Here is a 12,206-nt window from a genome sequence, read left to right as displayed (position 1 = left end):
CCTTATTCATGGGGCATCAGGTGATGTGTTCCCTGGGTATCATGCACAGCTTGTAGTTTGCTGTAGCAAAGAGAATTAAAATGAAAGACTCTCTTTATTGATTTGGTGGATTTTTGAAGATTTTTTTTTGCTGCTCAGTGTCTTACTACTTTGAAATAACTTAAGGAAACAATGCACAAAAAAATTCAAACCCTTTGAGACTGTTATGGCTATCAGTAGGCACCTATGTATATGCTGCCTGATATTCAAAAGCACTCAGCAGATACTCTGCCTCTGTTGGAGGCAATAACATCTTGAAAGCCAGACTACTTCAATCAAGCTGCCTACTTGAGCATAAGAAATTAAGAAATGTCCTTTCACAGCAGAGGCCATCCTCTGACAAGGATGCTTAGGATAGCAGATAAAAAGAGAGTTCTCTAAAAGGAATGAACCCCTGCACTTCTGGAATTCAGTGGTTTGAAAGCATCCAGACTGTTGCATTTAATGGCCACCACTAGACCCGACTCCTATGAATTTGTCCTTTTGAACTTGTTTATTTTTTTCTCTTGCAAAACATCACTTGTCTGTGAACCTAGCTTATGCATGCTATATTTAAAAATACTTCTTTTGTTTCTTTTATGCCTGCTGACTGGTAATTTAATTGGGTGACCCCTAGTTCTTGTTTTGTGAAAAACAGTTAACAGTCATTTTCTACCTACCTATCTTCTCTACTTTCTTTCTACCTATCATTCACAATTTGTAGAACATTGTCTTCCCAATATTTATGTGCCCAGGTTCCAAATTCTGTTTTGACCCTTTCTTTTGTGAATATAGCAAAAAGTTGTCCCTGCCTAGGAAAGAGGGTGTGGCAGAGGGGTGATACTAGTGTTTCCTGCCTGTATATCGCTGTTTCTTTGCTAGCTCACAAGTGATGTAAGAAGTAGTATGTGGCGTTAATGACCCTAGTTTTAACTGACCTCATTCAGCATTGATTAAGCTGGAAATCTGATCAGTAATTTGGTATGAGTTGGATCTTGGCCCAGTGTTTTCACTCCAAATAAACTGCTTAAAGGAATGAAGTATGGCAGAGTATGGGAGATGTGTAGCAGATTTCTATGATTCTTTTAAAAGTTCCAGCTTCAGCTGTAAATATTATGAGGATCATTCAGGATAATAAAAGTGTTGTTAAAAAGTTTTTAATTCTTGAGTTTAATATGCTGAAAGAGCATATTAGATTTTCAACTGTCAGCTAAGCGTCACTATGGATGTAAGCTGTGCAGTTAAGCTGGTACCTTCCAGCTTACAAAGCTCACCTTTGAATTAACTTCTTTTTTTTTTCCTTTTTTTTTTTTTAACTAGGTGAAGCAACAGTGAAGAAGAAACCAGCTCCAAAGACTCCTCCAAAAGCAGGTAATTTGTTGCGTGTGTCATCCTGTAGGAATAAAAAATAAACCAATAAAGTTTTAAAGAACAGACAGCACATTTCCGCCTAGTTTCCTTCAGATATTTCAAACAAAAAATAACTTTTCAAAGAGCAAGTCTAGGGAAAATAAAAGCCACTTTGTTTGAACTACATTGAAAAGAAAAATAAAGCACTTTTTTTTTTTTCATGCCCAGTAGCCCTGTGCTTTGGACAGGAATGTTACATTTGGCAATGAGGTCATTCTAACGTTACAGAATGCTTTTTACTGTTTCTGTCAAAGTGTCTTCAAATCTGTAAATCTGTATACATACATCCCACCCCAAATATTTTTTACTGTGCTGCTACTGTAAAGCAGCAGAACAGGTTTCAGCCTGGAGTTTTCCAGGCTGTGATATTTCTGGCATCTGTCCCTAGCAGCTACCGGGGTTCTGGCACACTCAGCATCACAACTGACAGTCAGGATGCAGTACTATTAGCAAAATAGATGTTCTGCCATCTATTGATACTCAGGCAGTGAAAAGGAAGAGGAGAAGCACCTGATCCAGACATGGAGGAGTGTGAATGGGACTGCAAGATTGAAAAGCAGTGCTGTAATATACAAACAAAAAGATCTGTCATTGCTCAGGGAAAACTGAGTGTGATGGAGAAAGACGTCAGTTTCCTTCCTTGTCTCTCTAATAGATGTCCCACATGATGTTTACCTGGCTACTGAAGCCAGAATCTTCATAGGCACGTGTTGAGTCTTAAATTTTCTGAATGCCATTGATGACATTAGGGAGCAGGTTTGCAGACACCCTCAGCACAAGCAAATTAATAAGAAGTTAGCTGGAGCCATTCTTCAAAAATATGAAATACAAATGAAAAAAAAAATTCTGAAAAGCTCAATGCAAAATTTCATAAGCTATATATTTGGAATTGGTGGTGGGTCTTAACACTTTTGGCCTTCGGGTTTCTGTACCTTGGTCTTGCATGAGCAAACTTCTGATGGGTAGATTTTTATTGCGTCACTACAGTAGAATTAACAATCTCCACAGAATTGTTTCATTGCAAGCAACAGGTAACTGCTAATCTGGATTTCAAATGCTTCTCTGAAACTGTTGAGCTGAGAGATGTATGAGTTTTGAATTTTAAAAATAGAAAATATAGTCACCTAAAGAGAATTTTTTTAATTTTTTTTTTTTTTTCATCAGCTACTCCTCCTCAGATTACTCAGTTCCCAGAAGACAGAAAAGTCCGTGCGGGTGAATCAGTGGAACTGTTTGCCAAGGTGGTAGGAACAGCACCCATAACTTGCACCTGGATGAAATTTCGTAAGCAGGTAAATTGTTGTAAATTGTTTTCTGGTCTGTTTTAACGATCACTAGAAATGTAGAGATGGAAAGGAGCTGCAGTGACCCATCTGGTCCCATCTCCCTTCCCCAGGAACTGGTAAAGTCCAAGTCATTCCTGCCAGATGTTTTTCTCACCTCTGCTGAAAACATTCCAATGATGAAGATTTCACAACCTGTACTAGCAACTTATTGCAGTGCTTAAAAAACCATAGTCTTAGAAATTTTTTCTTTAATGCCAAACCCAAATCTTCCTTGCTACAGTTTAAACTCATTGTTGCCTGTCCCATCCTGTAACAAATGACTGTTCCTTTGAGGAAAGCTTTAGACCATGTAATTAAAGGGTAGGTAATGTGAAAGATACAGGTATCTGAAAAGCATCTGTCACAGGAAACGTTTCTCTTCTTCAAAAATAACCTCCTCTTCATTGATGCCTGATCTAAAGTCATGTCAGAAGGCCAAAAAGCCACATAGGAAGCTTGAGTGAAACATCTTACAACACAAATGTCACCATGCAAGGCACAACAGCAATTATGCTGCCATGAGTACCCTCACCTCTAGGGTTTAAAGTTCCTTCTACTTGAATTAATTTCCTTGAACTATATTACATGTGTCCATAAGGGCAGGTTCTAAAGAGAGTTGCTTTAGCGACTAATAAACCCACTTTAAATCAAATAACCCAATATGCAAGTACAAACTGGAAGATGAAGTGCCATGTTGGAATAGAGCAAATATAAATATATACTGTAGCTGCTATTCTGTTTGTTTCATTCTGAACTCGTTATGCACTCTATAGAACATAAATAAAAACATCTCCTCCTACAAGGAAGTTTAGACTCTAAATCCAGATGTGTCAGCATTTAATTGAAAGAATTCAAAACAGTTTGCTAGTGCAAAGGATATTCCAGGGTCCATTTTCGGTAACCCCAAATAACCTCTTACTTTAGGGGAGAGAATGTTTTTTTTCTGAACTCCTATATTTTCTTAACATTCTTTAGTTTCAAGACTGAACTTAAAAAGTTGCCTACTCATTTCTACAAAAACAGGTCTCAGAAGCTCCAGTGACATACAGTGTCCCGTTTTGCTGAGCTCTGTCTTAGCTCGTGGGTAAAATGTACCCCTCAAAAGTGTGTTTCTGCTTTGTGCAGAATTCCCAGTTCATTGTTGAATACAACCACCCTATTTATGTAGATTTCAAGGCCATTTTTATATATGAAATCTATGTGAGAACAGAGGTCGGCAGCTCATAATACCCATATCAGGTCGATAATCTGTGATTCTACACCTGTTTCCTTTGTAAAAATACTATTTTTACCATCTTTCTACATTCTTATTTAATTATTCACTAGAAGACAATCTAAAGGTTTGCAAAATCATACATTAAAATGACATAAATTTTTAAATGGTTCATTATGGTAAGTGAAGGAGATAGAAAATAAACTTCAGGAATGTTAATAAGCACTGCAGGAGGACAAGTGAGAGCGGCAGTCTTTCATTTATTAAATTAAATGGGGAGCCAGTTACTGTGTACTGTGCTGCACCATTATTTTGCTTTCTTTTCCACTTGTACTTCACCACACATTGTTTTATTCTTGGATTTCTTCCTCTTCTATAAATGTGGTTGATCTCAACTCTATTCTATTCCCAGTCTTAAAAGTGAAAATCACCCAAGTGTTCTTACAGTTTTCCTGAGGGCTCTTTGTAGTAGTTGTTTGAGCAGATCCAGTAAGTGGTGAGTTGTGATGTCAGCCCTGCCACTGTATGCAGGGGTGACTTGTCCTCTCCATGTTCCTTCCTCACATTTCGTTGGGCTCAAGAGAGCCCCAGCGGCTTCTCACAGGTATATTCTGGATACATATCTTTCATCCGAAGAAAGGGAATGTCACAAAGTTGTGACCCATACTCTTGTATGTGACAGCAGTCTAGTGGAGGGATGTTGGAACTGTGCTCAGCTAAAAAGGGGAAAGTCTTTGAAAGCCTCTTCGTTAGTTGAGGAACAAAGTCCATTGTTTAACATTGTCAATTGTTGGAGCTTCTTAACTATGACCAGTGACTTTTTTTTCGGAACACAGAGATCCAGCTTCCTGTTCCCCACAACCATTGCAAGCCACTGAGCATCCTCTCAGGGCTTTCTCTGCATAGTTTCAGGGCTTTCCCTGCATAACACAGACCTAGTTCTACTAGACTAATTGTTTCATTGCCATTACCCTTTGACTATTCTAATGAAGCAAAACATGTAAGCCAGTGTAGAATCTCAGAAGAACAAAGTACAGGGGTGGGGGGGAACAACTTTCAGTATAATTTAAACTGTAATCCTACATAATCCCATTTACTAACTTTTCATTCAAGTTACTGTAGGAGCATCTTTCTCAGGTTACTTTTGGGCATATAGCAATGCATGTCTTCTATCTCAGCTGAGGAGAAAGCAGGGAAAGGCCTGCTCTTACCCTTGTAATTTCTTATTCTCTGAATATATGAGACAAGATAAGGCAAACTAAATAGCCTTCATTTTTAATGAAATTCTGAGAATGACTTGGAAGAGTCACTTATCTAAGAAGGAAGTGGTGGGAGGAAGAAGGGCATTGACATTATGTTGTCTGTTTCATAAGAACACAGTGTACAGCTCCTACAATTGCAGTGTAGCATTATGAGGTTTTTAAATAATGTCATGTCTCAAGCTAATACTGATTAAAATCTAAGTCTCCTTGGCCATTTATGCTATGATAGCTTTATTTCAATTAAAAATTAGTTCATAATATGCCTATGATATTCAGCTGAGATTTTGATTCTTGCCTCTCCAGAAAATAAAAATGTTAGAATAGGAAAGCTAAATCTGCCCTTTGTATGTCTCTCTGCACAGCTGTGGCATTACATCTCCATTTCAGCGACATCATCTTCAATTGTTCAAACCCAAGAAACTGTTACCCTGATTTATGTGAAAGTACAGACTAAGGCTGGTTAAGACAAGAGGGTAAAAGTCCGTACAGCTATGGATGATTTGCACATTTGGCCTCTAAAGGGAAACAGCAAATGTATTGGGGTATCTAGAGCTAAACCCTCATTCCCCTGTGGTCTCTGTGGGATATATGAGACCCAGCTTTGTTCTTTTGCCAATTACACAGTTTGTACTTTCAGCTTGTCAAAGAGGAGTTAGAAAGTTCTTTGGTGGAGTCTCAGCAACACCAATGCTCCCTGTTGCCTTTGCCGGACTGGAGCCATTATAATGTTCCACTGCATTTCTAGATGTTTTGTGTTGATTACACTCTTGAGCAGCTGCACATACTCACTGCTATAATAGACTTATCTGCAGATAACACTCAATATGATAATGCTGTATTGTAATTTGAGGTCTTTCAGATATGAAGAAATTTATCCCATAAAATCTTTATTGTTTTTTCTTTTGAATTTGGCAGATTGAAGAAAATGAATATATTAAAATTGAGAATGCTGAAAACAGCAGCAAGCTAACAATATCATCAACAAAGCAGGAGCACTGTGGATGTTACACCCTAGTTGTAGAGAACAAACTTGGCAGCAGACAAGCACAAGTCAACCTTACAGTTGTTGGTAAGTCCATAATAATGTTTTAGATTTATACTCATTCTTCAGACATCACTCTGCATTTGCTTTATATATGATAATATGCAGAAAATTAAATAAAAAAATCAGATAAGTTAAGAAGACAGAAATGAAAAACTAGTACTTTAAAAAATATGTGGATTGGACAGTGACATTGTAATAAGGACTATAAGCAAGTTCAGTAGGGCTATACTGTGTTTTATTTTGAAAAATTACTGGTTACAGATAGAGGTACAAAATAGCTCAGACTTCAAAAAAAGAAAAAACACAAGAAAAAAACAACTCATGTCTCTGTGTTGTGGTTAGATACCAGTTCTTTTTCCCATTTAATGCCTGCAGCATCCAGATGTTTGCTAGACTGCAAATTTTAAATCTGTTAGTTCAGGAAGGGTTGAGGTGGTTTCTATTAGACTGTAAATTTGAAAACATCCTGTTGCTCAGGGAAGGAGATTTTATTCTTTTAATTGACATCTCTACCATTGTCTACTGTTTTATAGTGACAGAAAGCAGTGAATAAAAGCAATCTTCTTTGAATATGGAGCCCTTCGTATATGGACTTTAACACACATGTATTTTAAAGCCTCAAACAACCTTGTCAGATGACGCATTCAAGCCACCCTGTTTGTTGTAGCGGGCTGTGGACAGCTGCAGAGTTGTAGACTGGTATTGGGTTGCAGTGTGTTTGCAGATAAAACTGCAGCCTAGATCTAGACCAGCTGGCTGGAGTGTCAGACGAGATCTAGAGCTCTGACATCTAGCTCAGCAAGGGTTAATGAACTCACCTTGGTGTGGATACACAGCAAATGGTTTCCAGGGAAACCTAGGGAAGTTCTACACCAAAGAGGGTGATTTGGTTAAAACATTTAGTCTGCAGGATGGGTCTGTTTCTAGGCTCTGTTATCTGTGGACTGCAGAGAGTTTTTTGACGTAAGGCAAGGGAGGGCAGAACTTGACCAGGCATTTGGATGACTTCTAGTTCAACCAGCAGGGCTGCCTCTTAATCACACACTCAAAACTGCTTTGGCTGGGCTGTTGTAACAGATATGTGGGCTAGTGAGCAAGGAAAGAAACCCAAGTACAAGGCCAAAGATGAAAATCTGACTCCAATAAAATCAGTGAAAAAATACTGTTAACCCAAGTTGAACTGGAAATTCTTTCCAGCAATCCAGTGAATAACATGCAAAGTTTAATGAGTAGAATCACACTTCCAAGTACAATATCCACAAGTAAAATATCCACAAGGGTGAATGTCCCTTAGTTACATACTGCTGTACATACTGTCAATAGAGGCCTCCAGATTATTTAAATGAATTTCTTTCATCTAATGCGTGCCTTTCATTGCAGTTAAAAGATAAATGAATGAATGAGTATAAATATCAAGTAGATTCCAGCAACATGCCAGAGAATTCAATAATAGAAGAAAATAGAAAAAGTATTTTTCACATAATGCATAGATAAACTGTACTGCTCCTTCCAACAGTGGGTTATGCAGGTCAGGAGTATAGCCAGGTTGAAATAAACACCATGAAAAATTGAATAATCATCATATACATTGTTCTGGGAAGAGCTCTTGGCTCCAAAGCCCCAACACAGCTGATTAGCAGCTAGAAGAATGGCAGGAGATTAATAGCTCTTTACATTTCCCTTTTTTTCACTCTTTCCTCAGCAACTGCTGCAGACTGCTAACTATAGCAAGTTATTGGGCAAGACAGACTTTTTTTTTTAGCTGAACTAGGCCGACAATTTCTATTATCTTGTCACTGTGTGAGCCTTGACTCAGTATTATATAAGTCACTGGTTTATATCCTTTGGAGTTAATTGGTTTGAAAGTCTTTGAATTCTATAACCTTATAAAGCTACATCTCAGCCTCCGGCTTTGCTCTTCCATAAGAAATGTGCCAGAGAACAATGGGATTCCCAGAGATGCTTTTGGGACAGTTGAGTGAAGAATCCTTACAGTGTGCTAGAGTTTGCCATGCATTTTGGCTGATGACAAGCTACCTGTTTCCAACTGAAAAGAATAAATTCCACCTTGTAAAATTGCCAAGCTTTTAGTGAGACATCTCGCTGATGTCAGCACTGCAAAAGGCATGACAAAACCTCAAGATTCCTAGTTTGCTACACATGCATTTTAAGGCCAGATTCTTCCATCTGAGTACTCAAAAATGTGGGAAAAGGGAGCAAAAATGTCTTCCTTCGAGAAAGTGGGTTAGAATCTCACTACTGAGAAAAATCCTTCACCCTGCTTGCACCTTCAGAGGTGTTCAGACGTTTGTGCAAGTTGGAAGGTACTTTTCTCCAAAGCCTGTTCCAGTCAAAACAGGGAAACTATACTTCTCTAAATATGCAAAATGTGAGACTTCTTAGTCTACCAAAGCTCATCTTAAGTCCTAAATGCTCACTTGTCCATTCTCTGTGCTCCATCCAAAGTACTGGGAAGAAACTTGCCCTCCCTGCCCTGACCCCACACTCATAACAAGCATTTGTGGAGTAAGCCCTGGTGCTAAAGATCAGCTCCGTTTGCCTCAGCTATTTATAATAATGCTGCAAACTCTGTGTGAGCTGCTTCCCTATGAGTGAACTGATAAAAAGCACATCTATGGGTATGCTGCGTGCTGAAAACATGGTGAACTGACCACAGGCCAGGACTGAGTCTTGAATGTGTTGAGGGAAACTACAAATAGAGAACATGTGCTCTCTGGAGGAGTGTGTCTGAGCCAACCTAAAGGTATGTTTCTCAAAGAGGTAGCTAACAGGCTTGCCTGTTCTGAATTTTAGCAAATCAAAGGCATTTGTTAAAATATAAAATGAAATAAATAAGGAAATAAAGAAATATTTCTTTTATTATTACTCCTTACTACCATGTGGGTTGCAAAGTCTTCATGCTGATGGGCAAGTTTCTTATGTGAAAGACTCCAATAAACATTTCCCAGATTAAATTTGGACTGTAACACATGCCAGGGAGCAGGTTGCCCAGGAAAGTTGTGTAGTCTCTATCCTTGGAGATGTTCAAGTTCAAACAGGATAAGCAGCTGACCTTATAGCTGATCCTGCTAAAGATCTAAAGACCTTCTTGGGCATATTTAAGATCTTGGTTTTATGCTTTTGGTTGTTAAAGACCTTTCTTTACAAAAAATAACATTATTGACTTACCTCCAACCAGACGACAAAGGACTGAGCTTATTTGCCAGGATTCAAACCAGAAATGATCCCGCTGTTTTAAACCATGAGTCCTAGACTGTAAACTATAGCCGAGTATGATTATTATAAATTATTTTTACTAATGACTTTTAGGGGGAAAAAAAAAAACCTATACTGCATTCCTTTGAATGTGTCTCCTCAAGTCTTAACATTTAACTTCTCACACTGTCAGGCTCAGACTGCCACTGCGATCTCAACTGAACTGACCAGGGGTTCTGACACCGAGAGAGTTTGAATAGTATATGATTTGATGCAGTTTGGGCCGTGGGAAAAGATGCTTTTGAAAGAAACCCAACTTTATTCTAAGAATTTTTTTCCTTTGTGATTTTAATGAATATCAATGAACAAAATGTCCATTACACTCAGCCTCCAGTGTGAGCTGTTTGCAGTCCACACACCAGATGCACAGATATGTAGTCAAGTTAGAGGAAGCCACAGGGACTGAGTCTTGAGTTTCACATTGATTCATTGTGTAACGCTGTCTGCATAAGCACTAATAATTCTGGGAGACCTGCAGTAGAAGTGAGACATCCAAGTTAAGCAATGTCTTCTTTTTAAAGGGTTGACTGGTCTCAAAATGTCCATGTGAGCTCTTCTCTATTGTTATGATTAGCTCTCTTAAATAAGCAATTTCATTAGCTGAATGATCTCTCTAGGGAGATTTTGCAACACATTTCTGCTCCAAAACCAAAATGGCCTGATGTGGGACTGAGCTAATGATTTACAGCAGACAACATGTCTGATTAAAATGTACTTCTGTTGCCAAAGTGATATTAAATGAGCCAGTGATGAGCTTAGTGTAAGACAGGACTGCAAGGCAAAGTAGAGCCCTCACGCTACAGTGATAGCAAGCAATATCAATCCTTTCATGTAATTTATTAGATGTATATGGGTAAATTTATCAAATTTCTCATTCTGAACATTTTAGCTATGTGACAAGAATACCCCAGTCTGTAGCCACTTTTGAAAAAGAAACTTGGTTTTCATACTGGTTGAAGCTGAATACTATGACAAAGAGTCAAAAGAATAGTGGAGTATTCAACAAGGAGAATTTGGCACTAGAGAAGTAGTCTCTCCTGCAGCTATGCCACAAGCTTCCTTCGTGATTTTGGGCAAACTGGTTTCTGTTTCCATGCCTAGTATACAGGAGTTTTCTGATGGTCAGTATTTCATGAATACTCTGGATATTACTGACATCTTTTACTTTTGCTCATACAGAAGTAAAAACACGTGGGGGCTGAGTTTGATCAGCTTTGTTTTTTTTTTTTTATAAATCCTTCAGATTTGTATTGTTCCTGGTGTGGTATTGTATTAAAAAAAAAAAAATCATGGTGATTAGTGAGCTATATGATAGATATATGCAGAAGAATAAGAGCAATATCATTATACCCTGAGAGGCCTAAAGATAATTTTTATGGTGATTTTATTACTCTAAGCATTTGTGCACATACTAGTACTGTGTCCTTATGCACTGCTGGACAGTGATAAACCAAGTACTTAAGGACACTTATATAATCATGTTGCACACATGCATGCAAGTAGTATAACATGAATTCACTAAGTAATACCTGCTCCTCTGCATGAGGTTATGATTCCATATTTGAGTTGGGATGGAGAAGTTACTTTCTGTGAGGAAACTGTTACTTCTATGCCTTTAGCAGAATCTGTATGAGCAGAGTCTGTCCAAGCAAAAATGACAAAAAACAAGTTTAGCTTGAGAACAAGATCTGATCATCACTAACTCCAATAGTCATTGAATATAATTGATATTAATTGCTTATTTGAAGGGCTTGGTCCTGGTTCGACAAGTGACATATATGCATGCTGTATTAGCATTAGTTCTTTGCCCTGAAACTCTATTAGAAGGAAATGTGGTCGCCTAACCAACAGTTCACAGTTGCACTGTCAGCATTTTTTGTGAGTTCTTGAGAATTCTGGGTCAGTGCTAGCCCCTCAGACTGAGTAGATCCAGTGGTGGTCAGAAACTGCGTTCTGTCTCTGGAAGAGCAAGTGCAGACATCTGTAAGCAGATAGTGAAGCAGAACAACCATAGACATTTCTACAGAGAATACTGCAGCTCAGAAATGCTAGCATGAATGTTTCTGAAACTTCTTTTGAGAAGCATCACATTATATCTTGCAGTATCCATGTGATTCCCTGTTCACAGATAGGGTCGAGAATGCAGTGAATTTCCTAAGAATATGAGCGTGGACTCAGTCTCTAACCTTTAGCCTTTTAAATTCCTCTAGATTGCTGATGGATTTTTGTCACCAGTTTTACGGTTAAAGGGCAACTAGACTGGTGATTAAGGAAGAAACGTCGTAACGTTGCTGCTGTTGCTGCTGTTGTAGTTCAGCAGTTTTGTAACCCCCACTGTCAGCCTCCCCACTAACGCTTGGTGGCAAAACTCTGCAGCTGTATCAAAACTAAATTTTCACAGCAAGATAACAGTGTATAGAGGAAAAACAGTTTACGTTGCTTGTGTATCAGTGCCAGTAAACGGATCCAGGTTTATTCCTTGAAGGATCATCTAGTCTCAATGTCATTTCTGTTAGGAGAAATTCCAGCAGAACTCCCTGTTTAGTTATTTTTTCCTAATGCTTACCTTCACCTTTCTTCTGATGAAGAAAAGGAAACATCAGGACAGTATTTCTCACAACAAAATTCCTGTATTTTACCTGTTGTTAAATGCTAGG

General features: G+C 38.4%; 1 protein-coding gene across 3 annotated transcripts in view; it reads left to right on the top strand.

Annotated features, from left to right (window-relative positions):
* MYLK (myosin light chain kinase) overlaps positions 1 to 12,206 on the top strand; it is a 220,746-nt gene that overhangs the window by 170,026 nt on the left and 38,514 nt on the right. For all 3 annotated transcript variants that reach the window (XM_086615378.1, XM_086615379.1, XM_086615380.1), the window contains 3 exons: positions 1,339 to 1,389; positions 2,593 to 2,720; positions 6,144 to 6,297. In XM_086615378.1, the coding sequence (XP_086471504.1) occupies positions 1,339 to 1,389; positions 2,593 to 2,720; positions 6,144 to 6,297 (333 nt within the window). The remainder of the gene's footprint in view (positions 1 to 1,338; positions 1,390 to 2,592; positions 2,721 to 6,143; positions 6,298 to 12,206) is intronic.

This window comes from Tauraco erythrolophus, chromosome 8 (assembly GCF_009769465.1).
Source record: "Tauraco erythrolophus isolate bTauEry1 chromosome 8, bTauEry1.pri, whole genome shotgun sequence".
Taxonomy (NCBI): Eukaryota; Metazoa; Chordata; class Aves; order Musophagiformes; family Musophagidae; genus Tauraco; species Tauraco erythrolophus.
The sequence above is the reverse complement of the archived record's forward strand: the minus strand, read 5'-3'. Positions and strand labels throughout refer to the sequence as shown.